Source organism: Primulina tabacum, chromosome 6, assembly GCF_025594145.1.
Source record: "Primulina tabacum isolate GXHZ01 chromosome 6, ASM2559414v2, whole genome shotgun sequence".
Lineage (NCBI taxonomy): Eukaryota > Viridiplantae > Streptophyta > Magnoliopsida > Lamiales > Gesneriaceae > Primulina > Primulina tabacum.
The window spans coordinates 2,331,389-2,356,067 of record NC_134555.1 but is presented as its reverse complement, the minus strand read 5'-3'; the positions used below and the strand labels follow the sequence as shown (position 1 = coordinate 2,356,067).

General features: G+C 35.0%; 6 protein-coding genes across 7 annotated transcripts; 2 read left to right on the top strand and 4 right to left on the bottom strand.

The window, feature by feature from the left end:
* Nucleotides 1-234: 234 nt before the first annotated feature.
* LOC142548647 (uncharacterized) lies at nt 235-2,418 on the top strand. Its single transcript, XM_075657095.1, has 4 exons — nt 235-684; nt 785-838; nt 1,458-1,583; nt 2,089-2,418. The coding sequence occupies exons 1-4, from the start codon at nt 289-291 to the stop codon at nt 2,269-2,271; spliced, it is 759 nt and encodes a 252-aa protein (XP_075513210.1). The 5' UTR covers nt 235-288; the 3' UTR covers nt 2,272-2,418.
* Nucleotides 2,419-3,867: 1,449 nt separating this feature from the next.
* LOC142548646 (aluminum-activated malate transporter 4-like) lies at nt 3,868-6,451 on the bottom strand. The gene is given in 7 exon segments (XM_075657094.1): nt 3,868-4,667; nt 4,801-4,947; nt 5,033-5,169; nt 5,272-5,535; nt 5,623-5,653; nt 5,655-5,761; nt 5,955-6,451. Coding segments are annotated over 7 exon segments (1,752 nt in total). The 5' UTR covers nt 6,325-6,451; the 3' UTR covers nt 3,868-3,971.
* A 1,160-nt stretch (nt 6,452-7,611) lies between these two features.
* LOC142548644 (large ribosomal subunit protein eL13z) lies at nt 7,612-9,800 on the bottom strand. 2 transcript variants are annotated; one of them, XM_075657093.1, is made up of 6 exons: nt 9,684-9,742; nt 9,469-9,527; nt 8,997-9,112; nt 8,616-8,749; nt 8,096-8,254; nt 7,612-8,010 (listed from the first exon to the last, which is right to left on the bottom strand). In XM_075657093.1, exons 3-6 carry the CDS (start codon nt 9,103-9,105, stop codon nt 7,789-7,791), a joined length of 624 nt encoding a protein of 207 aa, XP_075513208.1. In that variant the 5' UTR covers nt 9,106-9,112; nt 9,469-9,527; nt 9,684-9,742; the 3' UTR covers nt 7,612-7,788. The 2 variants fall into 2 exon arrangements, with proteins under 2 accessions (XP_075513208.1, XP_075513207.1); XM_075657092.1 differs by lacking the exon at nt 9,469-9,527 and having other exon boundaries at nt 9,684-9,800.
* Nucleotides 9,801-11,733: 1,933 nt separating this feature from the next.
* LOC142548643 (uncharacterized) lies at nt 11,734-14,794 on the top strand. The gene is made up of 4 exons (XM_075657091.1): nt 11,734-13,069; nt 13,487-13,639; nt 13,720-13,791; nt 14,508-14,794. Exons 1-4 carry the CDS (start codon nt 11,870-11,872, stop codon nt 14,613-14,615), a joined length of 1,533 nt encoding a protein of 510 aa, XP_075513206.1. The 5' UTR covers nt 11,734-11,869; the 3' UTR covers nt 14,616-14,794.
* A 3,533-nt stretch (nt 14,795-18,327) lies between these two features.
* On the bottom strand, nt 18,328-20,220 carry LOC142548642 (late embryogenesis abundant protein At5g17165-like). The gene is made up of 2 exons (XM_075657090.1): nt 19,997-20,220; nt 18,328-18,836 (listed from the first exon to the last, which is right to left on the bottom strand). The coding sequence occupies exons 1-2, from the start codon at nt 20,083-20,085 to the stop codon at nt 18,575-18,577; spliced, it is 351 nt and encodes a 116-aa protein (XP_075513205.1). The 5' UTR covers nt 20,086-20,220; the 3' UTR covers nt 18,328-18,574.
* Nucleotides 20,221-20,808: 588 nt separating this feature from the next.
* On the bottom strand, nt 20,809-23,526 carry LOC142548641 (cell division cycle 20.2, cofactor of APC complex-like). The gene is given in 6 exon segments (XM_075657089.1): nt 20,809-21,169; nt 21,262-21,315; nt 21,317-21,844; nt 21,945-22,214; nt 22,294-22,569; nt 23,016-23,526. Coding segments are annotated over 6 exon segments (1,374 nt in total). The 5' UTR covers nt 23,118-23,526; the 3' UTR covers nt 20,809-21,025.
* Between the last annotated feature and the right edge of the window lie 1,153 nt (nt 23,527-24,679).

Here is a 24,679-nt window from a genome sequence, read left to right as displayed (position 1 = left end):
TTTCCTCAAATTAATTTCATTCAAAATTGTGGTTGCCTGGCTCTTTTTATTTTATATTATTTTTAAATTTTGATAATACGTGGCTGCCTGGTTCGAGTTGGCTGAATTCATCGCAGCTCCGTAATTTGAATAATGTAAAGTTGAAGGGCCAATCCGAATACAGAGTAAAATCTAGGGGGAAAATTGTGATTTGTTTAAACAGTCATCTCGATTCCTGAAGCTACATAATTTCCAGTTAAGGCCAAAGCAGGTTGCCTCCTTATAACTTGAGCTCCAATTCTCGTGGCCATGGCTTCGAGTCTGCACTTGCAGTGGCATCCTCTACTGCCCACCAAGACTCGGAAAACCCTTTTCATCAGAAACCCAGATAAACATTTCGTCGTTATCCACCACGTGGCGAGCATACGGGCCTTCAGGCGTAGCGATTTAGATGGATTCGCGAAGCGCGTGGCCTCCGGCGAGGCTTTGAGGGACGTGTGGCGGGGGGCTAACGATGGTTTCGAGCTGTTAGTCTTTGAGACAAAGAAAACGGCGGAGCGGATTGACCGGAGATACGCGGTCTCTCGGAGACTTTCCGCCGTGGCGCAGGCTGCGTCCGATAAAGCTCTTGAGCTTGACCGCGAGTTGGAGATTACGCAGCGATGGCGGGGTTTTTCGCTGAATTTCCGCACAAATTGGCCTAGGGTCTGTTAAAGTTTCCAGTTCAATATGTAACTTCTTGATTAGCTAATTGGATATTGATTTCTTGCTAATATCATATATTTTGTTATGTTTGTTCTTACAGTACAGGAGACAGTTGAATGATTTGCTCGATACGCCATTAGGAAGGGGTTTTGCTGTGAGTTATCTTTGAAACTTTTGTTTGGTCTAATTTCTTGTGTTGACTATTGTTGGTGAATGTCTAGTTAAATGCCAATTGCAAGGTTGCGGTTTCTGCTTTCAGTTAATCTGTGATTTGATTGTTTTAATCTATTGGACGGTTGGGATGATGTAGTGAAAATGTGGCTTCCTAGTATGCGAGAATTTGGTTAAATATATTTCTGTTGGCCTAAAGAAGTTAATATACATGTGTGTCTGTGTGTGTGTGTACATATCAAATTCATGCACATATAAACGTGAAACATTTCGCCCGATGTCCATATGTCACAACTCATGGAAGTTAGTAAACGGTAGTTTGTGGCCATGACTTTCGTCATTTTAAGAATTTGCTGACATTTATCATTTATGAAACGATATAATTGCTTGTTAATGGCATGAAGTTCAAAATTTCTATCCCTTAGTTGAGTTTCGGAGAGGGTTATCTCTATTTGCATTATTACTGTTCTTGCTGTACATGGCCTATGTGCTGATTCAATGAAATGTTTGGTTTTCTTCTTCAGGTTGTTATGTCAACTAGATATGTATAATCCTACTCTTGGATCTCATAGTTCTAATTGTAAATATTTCTATGTGCACAGACACTTTTCTTTGTATGGTTTGCTCTCTCAGGATGGCTCTTCCGTGTTTTAATATTTGCTACATGGGTACTGCCATTTGCCGGTCCTCTGCTGATTGGGGCTATGGCCAACAATCTTGTTATTAAGGTAAGACTGGGTTGTTGAAGTTTTTTTGTTGTTATCTCTATGCTCTGTTGACGGATGTTGATTCAATACTCCTTTCATATAATTGCTCAAAACTCTGTGGGTTGTAGATGTGATTTCCTACTGCTTTCTGCGGATGTTGGGTTTTTTTATTACCTTTTTTGCTATTTTAATGAATGATTTTTATTTCGAAAGAAATAAAATAAATTGTAGAAATAGAAAGTACCTTGGAAGTGCAACTGCATTTTGCTAATTTTTTTGTGAAATTTAATCGCTCTAGTGTGGTCTCTGCAGCTCCGATGGAACTTTCTAAACTACAGTGATTTCTTATTTTCATTTTGCTTCAGATTTTTCGTCACCCTGACTGTGATATTCCCTTCTTTGTTAGAAAATTAATGCATGTGTCCTGTGAGTCAGCTGTTTGCTATTTGATGGATGCTCGAATCATTATGCAGCTTGGACATGGTGCTCAAGTTTTATTCACATTTCTATTGATGTATTCGAGCAGGGAGCATGCCCGGCTTGCAGGAAACAATTTGTTGGATATAAAAGCCAAACAATTCAATGCGCGAGCTGTGGAAATATTGTTTGGCAACCACAAGGTGGCTCTTCTAAAAGAGGCGGGCGAGGTACCACATCCTCCTCCAAGTCTCAACCAGATATAATTGATGTGGAATTCGAAGAGAAATGAATTGTTTCCTAGGACATACTAGCACATAAGAAAATAAATATAGCTTTTCCCATTTTTTTTCCCACCGCATGTTGTTTCGACATTTTGTGTAATTTTTTACTGCAAGTTCGGCAGAAAATGTATCGTTTTATTACCCTTTACACTTCATCAGTGTTTGTCAGATTAATCTATATATACAGTTTGAGTGTGACGAGATTTGGCGTCCAATAAATGGCAAAATACTGATGAATGGAGAGGTTAAGGGACAGCCGAGGCGCAAGTATAAGTTACTTGACTGAGAAATTATATTTTTGGTTATAAATAATATTATACTTTCATTTTTGGTAGTCTGTGCACCGTAATTGTGTTCGATGGATTCTGAAGTGAAAATTTAAAAATGGGTTCTCTTGTTATTATTAATAATGTTAAATTTTAGTTAACAAATAATAAATACAATAAATAATACATAAATATACAAGAAATAATATATTACATAAAAAACAAGTCAATAAATATTTGAAATATTTACATAAATAATAACTGTCTGGCTAGTTTAGAGGAAAAAATATATCAAATTTGTATAATCCAGTTTTCGGATTATTTCTTTATAAATCAACAACATAGCTAGCTCATTTAGTCTATTTTATGATATTATTGATCAAAGATAAGTGTATTAACTTCAGCTTTGATAAGAATATTTCTGTTTATGGAACTATTACTAGGATGGTTAACAAAATCATATCGGCAATATAAGTATTTGCGAACAATTTATTTATTTTTGCTAAACAATGTAACATCTTAAAAAATTATTGAAATTCTGTACAATACATCATCAAGCTAGTTAAATATTAACTCGTTAACTTCTCCAAACTCAACAAATACCCAAAAATCTCTTGATATTGTTTAAATTGTTCAAACCGAACTTGAAGAAAAGATCGAATTTGATCAATTATAAACAAAAATAATCAAATTACTCTTCTTTTTATTTAATATTAGATAAAAAAATATTTTAGTAAGTCATCAACTCGAAATATAAATGTTGAACCTCCTCAAAGATCGGACCTTGAGACGATGAACTCCTTGGCCTCATAAAAAGTTCGGCCCTATTGGTAGTATTATGAGTCAATTCATAGTTACATTAACTTGTAGTTTTTGTTCGATGTTGGTAATTTTCATCGGAATGCTTACATGACGTCAAAATATACTAACATGACATTGAAAAATGTTCATGTGATATCGGAAAACATTGATATGACATCATAAAATGTTCATGTGTCAGGTGTCACGTCCGCACTTCGGTAAAAAAAGACTAAACTTGAACAAAATACAAGTTACATGATTAAATCATGAATGATCAATAACATGAAAATAAAAAATATGCGAGTAATGAGACCAAAACTGTAAAATGGACAGTTTAAAGGCAAGAAAGTTGGTGCTTGTATAATGAACTGATGCGTCTACCCTTATTTCCTTTCTAAATTTCAATAGGATGGTCGGGTTCAACAGAGCATAGCGCGCTCTGTTTATATGAGATCGTTACAGAATGTGCTCGTATGCTTAGTTCACAGCGAGATTTATCCATCCTTCATCAAATTGTTTTAAGGTGGTCTAGTCATGTGCACGAATCAGAAAAATCCTTTATCAAAACTCAAAGCATCAAACTTTACAAAATCTTTCAGGGAGCTCAATTGTCAACTGTACTCCCGGAGTGGAGCAGGGAATTAATCACAGAAGCACATACATTTTTTCAGCTGCCTCCATAAACCAGCATCCACCATAGTCTCAGTCGATTTTACAGGCTCCTTGAATTTTGCCTTCTCACTGAGTTGTTCAAATGAATTCACGATATTCTGAAGCCTGGCAACAAATTCAATCAATAATGAAGTAAATGTCGAAAGTGACAAAGCACTGGCACTTTCATATGTCCTTATTTCTCGCTCGTTCAGAAGATTATCGTCAATTATTGAGAGGCGTGAAGGCCACATAGTCTGATGTTTAAGCACATCTTCTCCAGAACCCCCTTGTGAAAAAGATATGTTGATACTCATGTTCGGATTCTGGGGATCATAGGGGCGTAAAGATGGGTTTGATTTAAGATTTGTTGTGGAGTCGCTGAGGGAATTTATCACAGGTGGTTTGTTCTCGTTATCTTTGAGTTCTCGAAGCTGTTCTGGATCTACAAATTTTCCGGGTCGCTTCTCGCTGTCCCAGCCCTCTGCATTGACCAAAAGATAAGATTTTTTATCAATCATTATCTGAAGATCCTCCGCAGCATCATGAACTTCCTGCAGCATGTTTCCAGGATTTAGTTTTTCCATCTTTTCCACTTTTTCACCGAGCAGTCGCAACACTTTAGCTCCTTCTGCCCCGACTCTCTGAATCTCGTTCTTGAAGACCTGCCTTAGTTCAGATGATGCCTGAAAAATCGTGAAGTTAAAGCAATCAATCAGGATTAGAAGAAAAATAACTATTATTTTTCGAATTTAATGTAAAAGAAAGTTAAGGAGTCCAAAATATTGATGTAAAACTAAGAACGTTGTCTAGAAATACCTGTATTTCTGAAAGTATACATCCATGCAAGGCCATAACCATGAATGCGCAATGTCTTAGAGAACCACTAACTTTAACATATTCACTCCAAGGATAATTGAACATTTTGTAACGGCCATGAGGCGGTTCCCATACAGCAAAACCCAACTGCAGAATGAAATATTATTATAAAAAACGAACTTCTTGGCAAATAAATTTTACCTAGCATGAAATGCTGGAAAATTAGTATCACCAGGGACTCCTCTTGGCTAGTGGATTCTACTACAGCTCTATATCCCTTGTACAGAGGATCATCAGAAGCCTGGTAGAGAAGAATCTTGGACGGTATTCTAGCATACTCGACACACTGCAAATACATATTGATACAACCTAAACAGAGGGGTCGATGAATCAGCTCAAAATGTCATTTTGGCATGCAAAGAGAATTTGATGCTACCAAATACAGCAAAAGCGAAAAGAATAGATCGTCACCTTCTAAAGAACTTGCAACGCCCTTAAAATTTGCGACAACCAATTTATGCAAGTCCTCACCAGCCCAGATGGGGTAAATGCAGACATTTATGAGCAAACAAACACCGGCCCCAACAGCAATTAGGAGCAATCTAGAAACTGCTGTACGAACAAAATGAGAAGTTCCCGACACCAAGACGATACAAAATGTCAGCAAGAACACTCGGAAGCCGTACTCGTACTGCTTCATAGCAGGGTGCTGCTTCAAATAACTAGCTAGAAATCCTATCACCACAAAGCATAATTTCAGTTTACATGTGATTTCAAGAAAAAAAGATCACAAATGGTTATAGTCAAGTTGAATTCAACAACCTGCGATAAAAATGCTGACTACTATCACCACCTTCTTGGAATTCTCCTGCCATCTCAGATAATTCAGCAATCCCCAGAGATAGTGCCCCAGCAGAAAGGGTCCCCAACGCACGATTAAATCCTTTATTAAGTGTAGCCCCTACACATAGATACCTTATATTAACGCCTCTGCAAAAGGTGGCAAATTAATCTAAATGTGAATCCCTTGCGTACAATTTGCATCACATCAAACATAGATTTCTTGTTAATAGACCAAACCCATAATTTCGAACAAACCATCCGATAAAAAAACACAAACCAATACAGGATATTCGAGTTAAATCACAACGTACCGATGCTGAATTCAAAAACCACAACAACAGTGAGGATAGCCCAGATGGAGTATTGGCTAATATAACTCAAGGGCTCCTTGAAAAAAATAAGTACAGACACGAGAGACAAAGCGGCACCCATCTTCGCCGCGAACACCACTTTCCTAGGATCAGAACGACCCATTTCATACGCTCTGATCGCAGTCCCCTTGACATCGTCCCACCACGTCGAAAATCTTTCCCGCGTGATTCGATGAATCCGATACAAACAACCCTCCCGGCGAATGTAAGGAGCATCCAAACCAACGTCGGAGTAGTACTTCCTCGAAAGCAATCTCTCCCTGCTTCTGTCAGCAAAACTCTGCCTCAACGATCCCAAATTCGCAGCCATTATGGGCAATTTCTGAAACCGAGTTTCATGGGATTAAGAATGTACGAGAAATAATAGTAACATATAGTTAAATAATTATTTAATAATATTAATAAACAAATAGTCGCATAGATTCCTCCATGGATAGATAAGCATCCTGTTCAAACCATTACTCCCTTTTTTTAGGTAATAATTACAACCAATTACTAAGTTCATTCATATATACAAATTTAATGTATATAAATTACTATAAAAATTTAATGAAAGAAATTTGTAAAATAAATTTTGATCAATTTTTTTTTAAAAAAATAACCTCTTCAAATGTATTTAAAATAAATTTAAAAAGATTATTATTTTTTAAATATTAATTAAACATGGCTAAAAAAAAACCCAATTTAATGTATATAAAATTGCTATAAAATAAAAAATTAAACTAATTATATTGATTTTTTTAAAGAAAAACAATATTAAGAAGAGATAAATCATGACCACGTGAATCGTTTGGGTGAAGGCAGCACGTGCTTCTTTGTTAGGTCAAGATATGATGTATAATCATGGTACATAATACTTCGACCTTACGATCGTTAATTTCGTCGAATTATCGATGAATAATATATATTTGTTAAATCAAATAATGATTGGACGAACAGCAATACAATAATAATGAATAATTAAAATATATCAGACAACGTCAAGCATCAGCCTCCCACATGTTAATATACAATTCCATAGATAATTAGTGTCATCTTATGGTTGAATATGCAGTATGAATTCGTATATCATATAGTTTATTTTAATAATTTGTAATTTGGTAGGTCTTAATTTTTGAAAAATAAGCTATTAAAGATCATCCTTGTCAAATAAGAAATGGTGGCAATAGTCAAACAACGTGAATAAATTATTCGGACATTTCGTATAAATAAATATCATCCTAAATATTACGTGCGATAGAGACGTCGAAAATGAATAAATTCCCATCTGGCATTCGAGAACAAGAGAGGTCCAGATTCTTACCAGCAGCATAACATTTGAATTTGAGAAGCGAGCACCAACAATTAAACATTACACGATTTCGCCACCATTTCGCCACATATCTTACCCACTTGTATTACAAAAATCTAACATGGATATTGCATTCCACCCAACCACCTTCGAATCAACAATATATAGATAGCAGTGGATCGAATTAAAATTTGAGATGCATCTTGCCAAAATTTCAAGTTTCATCCCCAAAGATTCCTGTACTTGGATTAATGCGAATGAAAAGAGACTGGATTGGATAATAGGAAAAAAATCAAATTCGAGAAATTCACTAAATAGAGCCTTGGACATGTAATAGAACAATATAAAGACAATGTCTCGAGAAAAAGAAAATTCAAGCGCCTGTCAGTTGGAACCAACAATTTGAACAAAATCCTGAAGTCTTTGATTCAGACTCGAATACAGAAACAAAACAGATCCAGATATTGAGGTCACCATAACTTACTATTTCTTCTCTTCTTTCTCAGCTTCGGCCGCTCTCTTTGCCCTGACGCCAACATGACGTTCATTAGTACGCTCCAGGCGCAATTTGTCGTATGCCTTGAATGATTTCATATCTGCTGTCACTTTAACGAGCTCCACAGTGGGTTTTTCACGTGCAATTGGCATGTATTGACCTGCCACTTGTGTGGCTGTGGCCAACTCCTCGGGAGTAGAATCACCAGCCTGTGGTGGAGATCAACCATGTTTGAGAGATCTGAGGTAACAGGAAATTATCTTTAATGATCATCAAAATATCATTATTATATACCTTAAATTTGCGAGTGCGTCTTGGGAAGACAACAAGCTTGGCCTTGTATGTCTTCAGCCTCTGAACGTTAGTCTGGAAACCCTCCAAGGATCGATTTCGGCGACGATGATCCACAGAGATACCAACAGTAGGGGCAAACTTCTTCGGAATGCCAGCAGCCTGGTTAAGACAAATCCAACAGAGATCAAATCATCAGTTGGAATTAAAATGGTCACAAGATGAGGGACACCCAATAAATCGGGTGTCACGAGGGACACAGTTAGAATGGTCCCAACAAATCAAGCTCAACTCACCAGAATGGAAACAGAAAATAGAAAAAATCATGAAATCAAACAGCAATAACTACCAACAACGGCGTCAGATAGATAGTCACTAGAAGAATAGAACAGCATGGAAAAACTCAGATATAGTGGTTTGGTTATTACAAGCAATCAATATCAGTCAGACCAAAGACACATTTTCTACTAACCAAAATAACGTAGAAACCAAGCACTAATATGGATTTACGAAACGAAGCTACCTTGAGCTCCTCCAAAGAGAAGCCTCTACCGGATCTGACTTTCATGTTATACTTCAGTGTCTGTCCATGAACAATTGGGCGAAGGGGGCCTGCAGTAGGCCTGGGGAAAATCTTCACAGCTTTCTTCTGCCTTGCTGAAAGATGCATAAAACAAGATTAAACCACGCAGAAAGAATATGCAAAAAACAAATTAAACCAGAAGTTTTATTAGTAAAGCTTACTATTGGTAAGGTACAAAAGGAGCAGAATTAACACACATGCAGAAAGTGACAAAAAGAAGTATTGTGCCGTTAGCATCCAAAATTTGGTTCAAGTATCGGGTGGGGTAAAACGGCAACCTCATTTTTCCAAACAAAAAGATGACATCAAGAAGATGATTACCATTTCTTCTCCTGGTCTTGCGGGCAGGCTGGTTGAACCAGGTTCTAACATAGTTCTGCCAATGCTTTCTGAAATGCCCATTCGGCACGACATTGTTGTGCTTAACCATGGTCTACCTATAGCAAGCATACATGGTAAATTTCAACTCTGCTGATGTAGACAGTTGGAAGGTTAAACAAACACCATCTATGAGCCAAGTAAATCAGAGTTTGCGAGAAAAGTAAATGAATACAAAAAATAGTTAATCAACTTCATCTGCAGACAGGCTGTATATGAACCCAACAAAAGATCAACCAAAAATTGATTTCAATACAAAATCCATAAACCCCGCAGCTATTAACATTTCACGTTTTCTTGTACCGACGAAACATATGAACAACACATTCAGTAAAATGATACCAGCCAAAAAAAATCACCAAACACACAACAAAACAATTCCAAATTTCCAATAACATCAACAATAAAACGTTACCTGGAAAAAAAAATCTATAACCAAGCAAACCACGTGCTGAATATTGACAAAGTAGCCAACTGGAAAGATTATTAAAACGATTGATACACAAATCCGGGAACAAAAATAGCAAACCTCGGTAATTAAAAGACATTCCAGCTTGCGCAATCTATTAAACACGAATATAATCTTCACTAAACATAGCAGGAAATAGATAATTGTTTAGACTGACTTACTACGGCCAAAGTGGTGGCGATACTGGCGCGGGGGGCGGGGTGAGGCAGTCCTTTAGTCTCACTGCTCTGTTCTTAGGGTTTGAAGGTAATATAGGTTTAGGTATGCAGTTTTAGAGGTCGTTGGGCCGAAAAGATTTGTTGGTTTCAATCTTCATTGGCGGCCCACTATTTTATACGAGCCTCATGGGAGCCCACCTTTAAGGGCATACGTATGTGTTTGATTTTATATTTTAAATAAATTATTATAGATTAATATCTATTATTTCAAAATTGACAAAAATTCTTGTGAGATGGTCTCACTTATAGTATTTTGTGAGACAGATATCTTATTTGGGTCATCAATGAAAAATATTATTTTTTATGTTAAGAGTATTACTTTTTATTGTGAATATCGGTAGGGTTGACCTGTCTCACATATAAAGATTCGTAAAATCGTCTCACAAGAGACATACTCTTCAAAATTATGACTATAAACACTGTTTGTTATTCTTATTATTTTTTTATGACGAAGAATTTGCAACTGAGTAAAATAATAGTGCTCGGTTCTCATGTTAATGCAAGTATTTGTTTATAATCTGATGTGAATATTACTAATATTAGTTCATAAAATCACGTATTTTTATGATTATAACATATAATAATTTCAAGTGGCAGCTGATAATTATAAAAAGAGTAGGTCTCTAGTAAGACGGTCTCACGCATCTTTATATTTTCACAATAAAAAGTAATACCCTTAGCATAAAAAGTAATACTTTTTCATGGATGACTCAAATAAGAGATCTGTCTCACAAACCGTCTCACATAAGTTTTCGCTTTATATAAAATAAAGAGAAACCAAACTATAATTTTGAAATGATAAATTTTTAAAAACAAACAGAAAAAATAGACCATTACATCAAATTTTTATCTTCATGAGAGATTTTTAATAATATAGCTAAAGATAATCAAGCTATAATATAAGAATCGCAATAAATATTCTACGGTTGTAAATCATTTTTAACTCAGGCTACTTTACTTTATTTTTTCTCTTTTTTTCCTTTCAAGACAGTTATTTCGACAAATTACAAATAAAAATATAACTCATACAATTTTCTTATTCATATATTGTGATTTATAGTTAATATTTAAAATGAATATATCCTTAAAAAAATGTTAATCCCGATATAATTTATTATAAGATGACTGATCTATTTTTATTTTGAATTCTAATGATTAGATATACGTTTAGGTATAGTTTGGTACATTGGATAAGAGAGGGATTGATAAATAATCCTCCTTATCTAACGTTTTGTACATTTTTAAAAAGCCCATGATAATATCAGTGGGTCCGTGATAAATAATTTTATACAATGATAAAATATCCCTTTTATGAGATGTGATAATTTTAATTTAATGATAAAAAACACCACAAATGACTTAATTGCCATCAATATATAAAAATCTTAAATCCTATTTATGATCAAGTTCTAAATTAGTATCACTAGATGATAATTATATAAATGATTTTTATAAATATCTATTAGTATGTAGAAATTAAAATCAAATAAATTTTTTTTTACTTTTATATATTATATAATATGCTAATTATATAGATGAATTCGAGATAATTATATAAAGATTTTTATAAATCTCGATAAAATTATTAGTATCACTCGATTAACCTTAAAAATTGATATTTGACTTGACTCACAAAATCAATGGCTCAATTAATGTATTATATAATATATAAAATTGTGTAAAAATAAATAAATCATGCAAAAACAATGTCGGCACGTGAACAGTAATATCATACATCTTATTTATCATTAACTTATCTTTATATTATATATCACATATTTATTCTATCATGTATATCAAATTATACTTTAATATATAAAATAATATTTTTTATGACTGATTTAAATAAAATATTTTTTTATAAAATTGATCGATAAGATCATTTTACATGAATTTTGCGATATGTCATGTTCTAATGAACTTGAAATGGATGAATAAATATTTATTTTAATTTTTCTGGTTATAAAAATAAGTAATACATAACACACTCAATTACGGTCACAGTAATTGGTACTCTGGAACTGCATCGTGATACGTGGGAAGAGTGATGGAAATCTTGTCGCCCTCGGACAGGACCAAGAACTGGTTCCCTTTGATCCGAACAGACTTACATCTGCCAGCGTAGAACCATGAACATGCAGCTTCCAGTTTTTCATAATTCTTACCTCAGTTTTTCCTTTCCTTCCAAGTCCCACAGAAAACTAACAAATACCATTGCTCTAATTTCGTATCTAATTCCTCAAAACTATGTGCGAAAATGTTTTCCGAAGTCAATTTGCTCTTCTCTGAGTACGATTTCTGAGCACCCCCTCAGTTCACTTGGTGATGGGCAGGAGCTTTCTTGCGATATATATAACGATACAATTTGCCTCATGTGCCAAGAAGGGGAGGTAAACGACGCCATGACATTGCTATCTCAAATGGAGGCCATCGGGTTTCGACCCAATTATGCGGCTTACAGCTTCTTGATAACTGCTCTCGGAAGTGTTGGGAGGACTTTAGAAGCTGATATCATTTTCCAAGAAATGACTTTCTCTGGGTGCAGACCAGGAATGAGGTTGTTCAACGCTTTGCTCTCGAGTTGTTTGAGGAAAGGCCTATTAAAGCTGGCTGATAAAGTTTTAATTGCTATGGATGATATGGGTTTGGAAAGAAACCGAAAAACCTTCGAAATTCTTATTGACTATCACGTTAATGCAGGGCGGCTCAGTGATACTTGGCTACTGATAGCTGAGATGAAGAGAAAGGGATATCATCCCAATTCGTTTGTGTATAGCAAGATTATCGGACTTTATAGGGATAATGGGATGTGGAAGAAAGCGATGGGGATTTTGGTAGACATACAAGCAATGGGAATGGTGTTGGATAGAAGAATATACAATAGTGTAATTGATACTTTTGGGAAGTACGGTGAATTAGGAGAAGCTTTGGAAGTTTTTGAAAAAATGCGACAAGAACATATAAAACCAGATATCATAACATGGAATTCGTTGATAAGGTGGCATTGCAAATTTGGGGATCTATCCAGTGCCCTCGATTTGCTTCATCAGATGCATGAGCAAGGGATGTATCCCGATCCAAAGATATTTATTATTATAATCTCTCGCTTAGGGGAGCAGGGGAAGTGGGATGATGTAAGAAATATTTTCGAGGATATGAGAGGCAGAGGACATCAAAGGAGTGGTGCCATTTATGCTGTTATGGTTGATATTTATGGGCAGTACGGGAAGTTTCAAAATGTCGAGGGGTGTATAAATGCTCTGAAATTGGAAGGTGTTCAACTATCACCGAGCATATTTTGTGTTTTGGCAAATGCTTATGCGCAGCAGGTTGTATTTATTCTTTTAGTTTGTATTATTATATCCCTCCACGACCTGCAAACTGAGTGTGTCTGTCTATCTGCGATCTATTTGTCACCGGTTCATCTGTTTAGGTGTCTCACCATTTAAAAACAATCTACATTTACTTTAGGCTACGTCTTTATTCTTCATCTGTTTGATTGGTTGCTTTGCTCCAATTCTTGCCTATTCGTTTATTTGTATATCACCAATGTTCACCATTTTATATGGTCATAACATTGAGTGGTTTTAATTTCAAAGAACAAAATACACAAGGAATCAGAAGTATTCTTGAATGGACCCATAAGTAAAGTGACTCGAGTTTAGTCACGATGGATTAAAATTCAGCTTAGCTATTCGAAGTATTAAGATTTTAGCTCGTCTTACCATCTATTCCCTTAAATACAGGGATTCTGTGAGCAAACAGTTAGAGTTCTGCAGCTGATGGAAGCTGAGGGAATGGAACCAAACCTAATAATGCTAAATGTGTTGATTAATGCTTTTGCTATTGCTGGACGACAAATGGAAGCACAATCAGTCTATCTCTACATTAGAGAGAGTGTAAGACAAAGTTCAGTGACGTAATTTTTTCTGTGATACTGTACGAGCATTTTTTTAGTCAACAAGCTAATTTTATGCAGGGCATCAGTCCAGACGTAGTTACCTATTGTACACTTATGAAGGCATTTCTGAGGGCCAGGAAGTTTGATCAGGTTTTTGATATCTGTCTGAAACTAAGAGTCATTGATCATGCCATTTGTCATAGTCGCGAGTTTGTGCATGTCTATAACTATTGATTTTGTAAGCCTCTATGAATTAGTAGGAGCAGCTCTATTACATCAGTCAGATTTCTGTGATTGGATTTGCATGTATCATTTGTGTTCCTTATGCTACCTTGGTACCAGGCTCATCCTGCTTTTATTGGCTAGAATTATTGTGACATGGAATGAGGCGAGTTCATTTGAGGATGCCTTTGGCAGACATCACATAACACTCACTCCATAAGCACAGAACTGACTTTTCTGGTGTCACCTATATGCCACTATCAAGATTCCTCTTCTGACCAATTTTCTTACCCATTCTCAATATATGTATGCACATTTTGTATTGAATTGTACCCCCCTCCCCCGTCAATTTTATGATATATCCGATAGTTTATTATGTCTCCTGGCACGGCTCAAAGAGATGAGTTCGAGCTTTAATTACAAGCCTGTGGCACTTGGAGGTAGATTCATTATGTTGTATGATTGAGTCTGGTGAAAGGAAAATGGAGTTTGTTTAGTCAAAAGTTAAGTTTTTTTCATCAAGCAATTTGGTTTGGTTCTCCTTAAACACCAGGCAGAGAGCAAAGATGGGTTGTTGGTTTCATAGAAGCTGTAATGGGTTTACTGGAGCTTTAAAGAAAGTGTTTTCTTTGTTGGCATTTCAGGTTCCTAAGATATACAGTGAAATGGAATCATCAGGATGCTCACCAGATAGACAAGCCAGAGAAATACTGAATTCCGCGTTGTTGGTTCTTGAACGAAAGCATGGTTAATGAGGTGAACAGGGCACAGGGCATTATGCTAGCATATGATGCAGAGTGTTCCATTTTTGTTGGTCCTTAAATTTATTGACTTCATATAGTGTCTTTCCGTTTGCAGCCTCCTTGGTTTTCGTAATTAACTGTATATACTGTATAATTGTTGTCACCATAAGGATCCACACTTGTCACTTCCACTTTTTGACTTTAAGTATTTGATTGATATGTAATAAATAATTAATGATTTAATTGATGTATGATAAATAATCAAACATAACTTTATGATAGAGATTTTATTGATTTTTTTTTTCTCGTCGTGCTTCGGTTAATCTTTGGTTGGTGCTTGCCGCCTGTTCTTTCTTCTCTGTATGATATAGTTTTGTTATGGCTGTTATTCAATAATTAGGGATAGGAAGTCCACCTACATTTCTATAACTGATCATTACGGACGGATGAAATGAAACCGAGCAACTTGATTTAAGCTTGTTGCACTATTGTTTATTTATATTTATTCACAAAATGATTGTGAAACCGTTTTAAGGAACAACTATATAGCTGAAACACCTGATCCGATTCAAACCCGTGAAAAATATTAGTTTTATATCTTAAATATTATTTTCCACAACAAAAAATATCATTTTTTTAACAGTTATGTTAGGAAGAAATATTATGTAATATATGATTATTTGAGTGAATAATATTTGATATGATAAAATATTATTTTTCTGTTTAATTTATTATTATTTTTACTGTAAAAATATCAATTTTTTAGTTATATTATAAAAAAATATTATGTAATATATATTTATTTGACTAAAAAATTATATTTTTAATAAATAAATATAATTTTCATTTCAGAAATAAAAAAACTAAAATATTATTTTTTTACGGTAAAAATTTCGTTTGATAATAATTTTCTTTTAAAAAATTGTCTTATTAGTTTTCTTTTATAATTTTCAGACCTTCTTCAAAAAATGTTATTTAATTTTTTTTTACAAAGGTGTGATTTCGATCAAACAAGAAAAAACAACAACACAAGTATTACATTTAATTTGTTTTATATTTTTTTTGGAAATTATATTATTTCTTAAATCTCTAAGAAAGAAAAATATTTTTTGTATTTAAAACTTTAAAAAGAAATTAGAAAAATTAACAAGATGAAAAATTGAGAAATTAATTTTTTAAAAGAATTAAAATATAAAAAAATCCAACAAAATTAAAAACATAAAAACTAGAGTGTGTTGTCGTTTTTTTTTTATCGGTTTAGGTTTTTTAAGAAAAATATTTTTTTTACATATTTTTTGAAAATTGGATTATTTCGTATAACCCTATAAAATTAAAATATTTCTTGTATTTAAAATTTACAATTTTATTTTTATTACAAATATATGATTAATAAACATGTTTGTCACCAAAAAATACAATTTTGATATTTAAATAATAACAAAATAAATTTTATTAAAAAAATTAATTTTTACTGTGACATGGGTTCCCCAAGATCTTCATCCCACCCCGCTAATATATATATATATATATCTATTTTTGCCCCTCCATTATGGACAAATTCACCAAAATTGTTTTTGTTGGAACTTTTCAAGTTCACAATCTTGATTTTGATGATAACAAAACTTGTTAATTATGTTACTAATAATCTACCTTAGTGTGCAGTATCTAGGATCACTCACGAGCTGTTTACATCGCAAACTGAAGACCCAACTGATCGCACAAAATGAATCAGTCTAAATGTTACGTCAATTGAGCAGTCCAGCTAATTGTCCAGTTGATAGGTGGTTCAGTAGGAGAACCTCAGAAGTCTGGCCAGCCGAAGGAGTGTTCAATTGATGAAGAAACCCAGCTGATCAGTCCAACTGAACTAAGAGTGAAATCAGTTCAACTGACAAGTCAACTGATTTCACCAGCCTGACTGAAGATCAGTTCAACTGACCAGTTCGAAGCATCAGTCAGAATCTTTCAGTTATGGATAAAGACAAACTCTTTCAGTGGAGTCCAGCTATACGTGAAGGTACAAAGCCTTTGTCCAGCCCAAGGACAATAATGGACGTTGCATTAGAGCATTAAAGACAAAAACATTTCAGAAGGACAGTCGAAAAGTCGAAACACAAAGTCCAAGAAACGAATTCAAGATGCAACAGATACAATAAATGATTCTCACTGTACGTTCAGTCTTCCCGCCTATATAAAAAGAAGATCAGTGAAGACTCAAACAGACATACAGAAATATACACCACAAGGAGAAGCTGAAGAAAAAGAAAGAGATTCTATACAATAAGCTTCTTCAAGAGAGAAAAAAAAGGGCATGCACATTGCACATTGCACATCTGTTTTCAGAAGCATTCATCCCAGAGGGACACTTTAACGTGTTATCTGCTTAGTTTAGAAGTCATTTTCCCTCAGTGTGTGAGAACATCCTTGTTCAGTTCTTACACACAAATTCTATCAACCACTCAAATACAATCTTGCACAAAGACGTTAAACTTGTGTATGTAGTCTTTGACACATAGACGTTAAAGAAGTGTTGGCTGGAAGGTGCTTGTCTTCAATCGTAGCTAGGAGTTCAGTTTAGACAGTAGTGTAAGTCCTGGCTGAGTGGGTTTGTACAAAGTGTTGTATAAATCAAAGTCTTCTAATGAATCCTACCCGAGGCGGTAGAAGGGGTGACGTAGGAGCGGTTGAAGTCTCCGAACATCCATAAACATATCTTGTGTGCTTAACTGATTAACTATTGTTTTCAAACTGTTTAGATCAGTTAGAGTATCCGTCAGTTCAGTTGTCACCATAACTGAACTAATGAATGCAAAAACTAATCTATCCTTTTTCGGTTATTCAGTTTACATAAGTTAAACATTTTCTAATATAACAGTTTTTTCACGAAGGATTACTTCGAGTTTCTTCCGCTTGGTTTTTAACTAAACTCGATTTAATTAATCGGTGTTAATATTCTTAGAACACGAGCTATTACAGCTCATTGGAAAATATTTTGTTTGAAGCATCCGAAAGAATGCTCAGCAAACGATCCTTCAGTTTTCTATCAAAATTTTAGTCTAATCCCTAACTATTTCTTATAATTACATTTTGATTCTTATTTAAATATAAATCAAATTAATTATAAAAAATATTATACAAACACGCAACGCGTACATCGATATATTAATATTTATTAACACAGAGACAAATTAACTTATCACAAGTAATCCCACAATTATGTCAAACATTATATAAAATGATCCTTTTTCAGGTTTGTTCGGCCCTACCCACCCTACTCGTTTGCATGGAGTTGATACACATATCAACTCGTCAATGCCTTGGGATATTACTCATATAAATAAAGTCGAACAAACTATTTTTTCAAAACCTTTTCTTTGCTCTTATCGGAATGGACGCTTGCAAACAATATCATCTCAATTTAAATCAACAATATAAAATGGCGCAAGTTTTGATGTAGACATCTTATGTTAATTGTGGACGTTACAAACAATAACATCTCAATTTAGATTTTTTTAAAAAAATATAAAATGAAGCAAGTTGCGAGGCAAACATCTTATGTAGTAGTTGTGTTTATTTAATTAGCATTAATAAACGCTTGAGAAAAAGTTATTATAAATTTTACTTCATAAAGTTGTGCAATTTTATAAAAGAAACATTCATGATTATTTTTTTACAATATTTGCAAACACTATCTATATGAGGAAGCCAAGCCCGAGAAATCTTGCCGATAAATTCTTTAATAATAATAACAATAATAGGTCTCTTGTGAGACGGATACGTGAATTGATCAATCTGTGAAACGAGTTTTACTGAATTTTCCCACTCCCGTATTACATATTCAAATGGTGAAACGAGTTGATATTATGCTACTAAAATCTTTGTACATAGCGTTAGAGTAGTACGGTAAAAAATTAACACACGTGCAAATACTTATTAGGACGGGTGGAATGGTACTTCTTTCATCAGTGTCAAGGGTGGTGTGGCTTGTCCAAGTCCTCGAGAGGACGGAAGAAGGCCTTTTGCTCCAGCACTGAATAAGCACCGCCGTTCGAACCACCATCCTCATCTGCCAAGGCTGGTCCATCTTTTGCAGGGCCGAATACCCCAGTCTTAGGGTGAGGAGCCCAATATTGTTGAGTTTGGGGTGGGATGGCGTTGTCTGGAACCAAAGCAGAGAGACCATGATCCTCGTCTGGGTTCTTGTCGTAGGTTGAAACGTGCACACCTCTCCTAGGTTATCATTAATGAGATCAATTCAAAACATATTACAATACATGGAAGACGCTGGAAGAAATGACAATTGAGCTTCATAAGATAGTGTTAATAAAACAGGGTAAGCCGAATTTAGTTCGTTTCTTAGTATAGCACAGGGTACTCATAAAAAATAAGATTGTCCCTATTCAACATGCATCACTTACTTCCCATATTATGAAGTATGTTTTTTATGTGTGATTTGAAAGGTAAGTGGTTCAGTAGCAGACGTGCATATGAAAGGTAGGTGATCTGGTTATGACATGAAGATGGGGTGTTTCAAGAATGGGACAAAAACAGTTCTCAACCCAAAATTTGACTGCCTAACAACCAAAATTCATCAAATTACTCAACACAAACATAAATACAAAAACCATGTTCACTACAAAAAAAAAAAATTTAATACGACAAAATTATCTTAGTTCACCAACTTACCAAACATGTATGCAAAAATATCCGAAAATAATCTTTGTGGATCAGATGAATCATAATAAATCCATTTCCTTGATGTGGAGAGGACGAGAGGTCCACACTCCACTTGTTTCTGCTAATGCACAATGTCCCCATCCTTTATCCTCTCATCCTATCCCTGATACCACCTTATCAACATGTTCTCGAAACCGTGCAAGCAACATACTCTAAAACTTGTCACGTTATAATAAAAACAAACCACCTCTCTAATCGATTAACCAGGAAGCATCTTCTTTAAATCCATTTATATTTTAACTGATATACAGCAGTTACAATATCTTGAAAAAGTTATTAAAAATTTAATATAATAAAATAAAATAAAAACCCATCCAACAGAGTATACACATGAAATAGTGAGAAGATAAAGCCAGGGCTTAGTCGAGCGCAAGATCAAGTGATCCGGTCATACAGATCCTTGAAAACATAACAATCTAAGGCCTTCAATCTCGAAAAGGGATAAAAAAAAATCGAAACAAACTCCAAATAACGAAATGAAATTCCGATCACCGAGAAACAAAGCAAAAAGGGTAACGTCCGTCCGGTCAGTAACACATCCAGTCCCCAAAAGTAATCAACATTCATGTTAAACAATACAGTCTATACAAAAGCAGCTACAGATAGAACTAACACCACAGTAACTACATACATACACAGACAGAGAAGCAAACCTGATTACGGTGGAATATCGGGAGCGGACACGACTGACAAATTGTTTACTGAAGCTCGCCAATCCTCGGCTCTGCAAATTAGATGCCATACAATCAAAAATTCTCTGGGAGAACTGGTAATTAGAGAGAGAGAGAGAGAGAGAGAGAAGGGGTTTGACTGAGAGATGAGGAGGATTACGATGAAGATTGGGTGTCTTTTGTATGCTAGCTACTACGGAATACCAACCGCCGTCAGATTAACGGAGTCGTTAACGGGTATGTGTAGACGGTTGAAATTTGACTTTTTACGTACTTGGTAATTAATCGACAAAAACTTGTTTGAGACGGTCTTACGATCGTATTTTGTAAGACGTAAAAAATATTATTTTTTATGCTAAGAGTATTAATTTTTATTGTGAATATCGATAGGGTTGACCCGTTTCACAGATAAAGATTCGTAAGACCGTCTCGTTTTAGATTTTGTGTTTTTCAATTTTTTTTGGTGATTTAAATCAATTTTCATCGTATATATATTACATCAAAATAATAGATATAATTAAAATATTTTTATCAATGTTTTAGATATAGTGGTTATTTGATAAAGTCACTTGTTATTATTATATTTTGTGAAAATTATATATAAAATAATAATATAATATAGCATATGCTTTCCAGGAAGAATATTACTACAAGATTTGCCAAGAAATTATGATAATAACGCCAACATTTTCAACTTCCAACCGAGTAAACGATGAACCCAAGAAATTGGTGAGGATGGGAGGTAATAATAACTACATCTACATATTGTGTGTCAAGTCAAACATTGTTATGTTCTTTAAATAATTACATTATTATGACATTTTCACGACTTTAAAGCTGACTTGATACAAGTTTATTTATTATCTCTATATTTGTCACGAAGGAGTGTGACTTGCGATGCCTACAAAATTTAGGAATTATAATACTCCTACAAATTTACATTTAGAAAAATAGTAAGTAATTCAGTTCAATTACAGCGGCGGTCACGCAAATTACCCCAACTGAATAACATCATCTAATGCGGTTCAAGTGTGCAAATGGCTCTACATTTGTCTTGGGTGCCGGCTTACTCAACACTTCAGGTGTCCCAAAAACATTCCAAAACCTAAGAGTTTCATCACCTGCTGCAGACGCCACTGTGCAGCCATCCGGACTCTGCATCACATAGAATATAGTGAATACAAAAACAAGGTTTTATCAAGAAAATAAGTATTCAAGATAACAGTCATCGAAATCAGTTTAACTACCTGGGCCATGAAGAGAACTCTAGATGTATGACCGGTGAGCTCTGTTATCTTCAGCCATGGAAGGGTATTTCCAGAGAGTGAGCTGATTTTGAGTGAAACCATGTGAACTAAGCAACTCTCGCTCATTCTTGTTCCACAGAAGAGCGCATACTTGTGAACCTGTGTCTACGGAGTTCAAGCAAGCGCCAGTGTGAGTGTTCCAGAACTTTATGCACCTGTCACCTCCACCTCCGCCAGTGGCCAATAAGTTCCCTTGGAAAGGACACCATGCGAGTGCTTTTACAGCAGCGGTATGCTCCTCCAGCCTGTGCAGCCACTGCGTTGGAGCATTTGATGAAGCCACGGACCTGTCCCATATGTGCAGGAGATTATCGTTTCCACCACTGGCCAACTGCTGCCCAGAGGCTGACCATTTAAGACCACAAACTTCTTGATGATGCCCTCTATAGGTTTCAACTATGTGCGAGCGCACTCTGACATCATTGTTAATGATCTGTCCATCCATTCCTCCAGTGGTTAAAATGTGATTGTTCCAGTCCAAAGCACCAACTCGTGATCCATGGCCTCCTTTTAATGTTCTTAGCTGCAGAACAGTATCAGATAATGAATATTGTTTGACTGGTGATTCAAAAGAAACATGAAGAAATGTCGAACAAGATATATGTATCATAAAAGGCGCTTACAAGTCTGTTAGCTGTGGAATCCCAAAGCTGAACTTCAGAGTTATTCAGACCAACAGCAATATGTCTTCCATCAGGAGCCCATTTGACACTGGTAACTGGGCCACTTTCTCCATCTATGGTAACAAGTTCTGATGTGTTTCCATCAGAGGCATCCCACAAATATACAGTGCTTCCAAGAGCAATAGAAAGAACATTGGAACTTCCCCAATCCAACAAATTCAAATAGTAATCATCCACAAGATCAGGGGCATCTAATGTCCTCTCAGAAGTCTGCATCAAGAGCCGGTGAGGGCGCTAAGTTAGAAGCTCCTATGTAATACAAGAACACTAGAAGAAAAAACCAACCAACCTGGGGTATGTGTCGGCGGGGTTTGGCAGGTTTGGCTTGGTGAGCAGTCGATGAAAACTCGTTTGGAATAGCCTCCACCGGTGTTGGCGGTTTGTTCTTAAATGCCAATATCCGTGTCCTGTTCATGTTGAATGTTTCTGCAAGATGCTTCCTGTAGGCCTCCCTGGACGGAGAAGAGCTAACGGATGGATTTTCCTTACCTTTCCTTCCTTCTGTAAGCATGAAATGTGCATAATCGAAATCCATTGCTGATCTATTAGGTATGAATCGATCCAACTGTTGCAAAACATGTATTCAGTTACTGAGATGCACAAACGCCTCTCTCTGAAAACTACGATACATACATATAGCACAAATAATCTCAGAAAAATGCTAGTCTACACATTGGAGGATCAACCAGACAATTTAAGAACCCTAAGCTGATACAATCCTCAAAGAAAATAAAAAACCAAAATTGTTTAATTAATAACTCCATCCGTTGGCAGGTATTCCACCCAAATAACGTCTTTCCAAAACTCAGGATTTGCATAATCAATACGTTAAAAATGATTTTTTTTTCCCGTCAACTCTTGTCAATAAACAGGCAGGCTTATTAATCTATAATCTGACCAAATATACAAAACATTTTAAAGTAGTAGATGCACCTAAACATTCACGACAGATAAAAGTATATCCGTCTGGTAAGAATAACGAGAAATATAGGCAAAGCAACAGTTACATACGTTTTCCCTCGAATTTCTTTTTTGTAGAAGCTGTTCTTGAAGCGGGTATCTCGATTGAGTCTTGTTCGATGATGCCGAAGAGTTGATCATCCCTGCATCCATCACTATGGGAAAACAACACAACAGGCAGGAAAATATAGCACAGAAACAGAAATACAGATCGAGGTGTGCTTTGTGCGAGTGTGTGAGAATTTGCGTGATATCCACAGAAATCAAGAAATCAAACACGATGCAAACAAAATTTTCACGAGAAAACAAAACTGAAACAAATAGCTAAATCAAATTTCAACCTAAAATTTGAATTAAACAAACAATTAAAAGAAACCCAGTAATCACGAGATAGAGATCGTCAAAAGAGAGTGCGGTGGCCAAAGCGCCGTCCCCCCAATAATTCGATAGATCGAGCAAAAGAGATTGTAAAGCGATTTGATTGGTAGTCTAGTACAAGAAGCGGAGGGGTTTATATACAATTAAATTTTGCGAATTAGGGATTGCTAGCCGCTTGCGAAGTCCGCAAATTTTTTTGTTTAGGAAAGAGAATTGTAACGGCTATATTGAGAAGAAAGCCGTTGATATATCGTTTGACAAAATTACCCCGTACATCTGTGCAGATTCGTTGTTAATTTCGGGGTATCTCGGCAAAAGTAAATGTGCAGGTTGGGCCATGGGCTGTTACGGGTATCTTGGTAAAAGTAACTGTGCTCGGATAAGGTTGGGCCATGGGCTGTTTTCAAAGTTACGTTCTGGGCTAGGGTTGTGAAGTCCCTTGTGTGCGCGATACCCGACACTCACACGTTACATACGGTGAAAATTAGAAAAATTGTAAAACTATACCTAATAAGTATTTATTCATATTCATACTTGACATCCGTAAAAAAATATAAACTATGTTATTTAGATTCTAACTTGTACTACTCACGTTTATTTCAAGTATCAAATTTAATCATAAAACGGAATATAAATTTATTGCTACTAGATTGTGAATTTGTGGCTTATAATACTCTATTAATGGTGATTTTATAAATAGATTCGGCTTACAAAAATATTATAAAAGATTTCATTTTCATGTGTATATATATATGTGTGTGTGTGTGTGTTGGTCACACTTTATTTATCTTCGTATTTGTCAATGAGATGTTAGTCATCAAATTTTATATGATTAAATATATATAAATTGTATATTTAATATTAGTCATATCGTATTTACTCCGTATTTATTAATGAGATATTAGTAATCAAATTTTATATGATTAGATATATCTAAATTGTATATTTAATAATTAATACGATGAAAAGATAGATAAATATATATATATATATATATATATATATATATTGTTGTGAAAAAGTAAAAATTTACGGTAAAAAGTAAAAATACCAAACTCTCAAAATTTACCAAACTACACACTTTATAATATTTTTCTCTCTCAACTCAATTGTGATTTTCTTCACAAATGAGATATCTGTTTATAGAAAATTTTTACAAATAATCCAAAAATAAATTCATCATTACCTACATCATCACACACTAATTTTCAATATTTACAACTCTTATTTTCAACATTCAAATATTAAACATTCAAATATTCAATACACACATTTTAAATATTATTTTTCAACACTCCCCCTTGTGATGATGATCATAATGATTGTCTTCATTACGT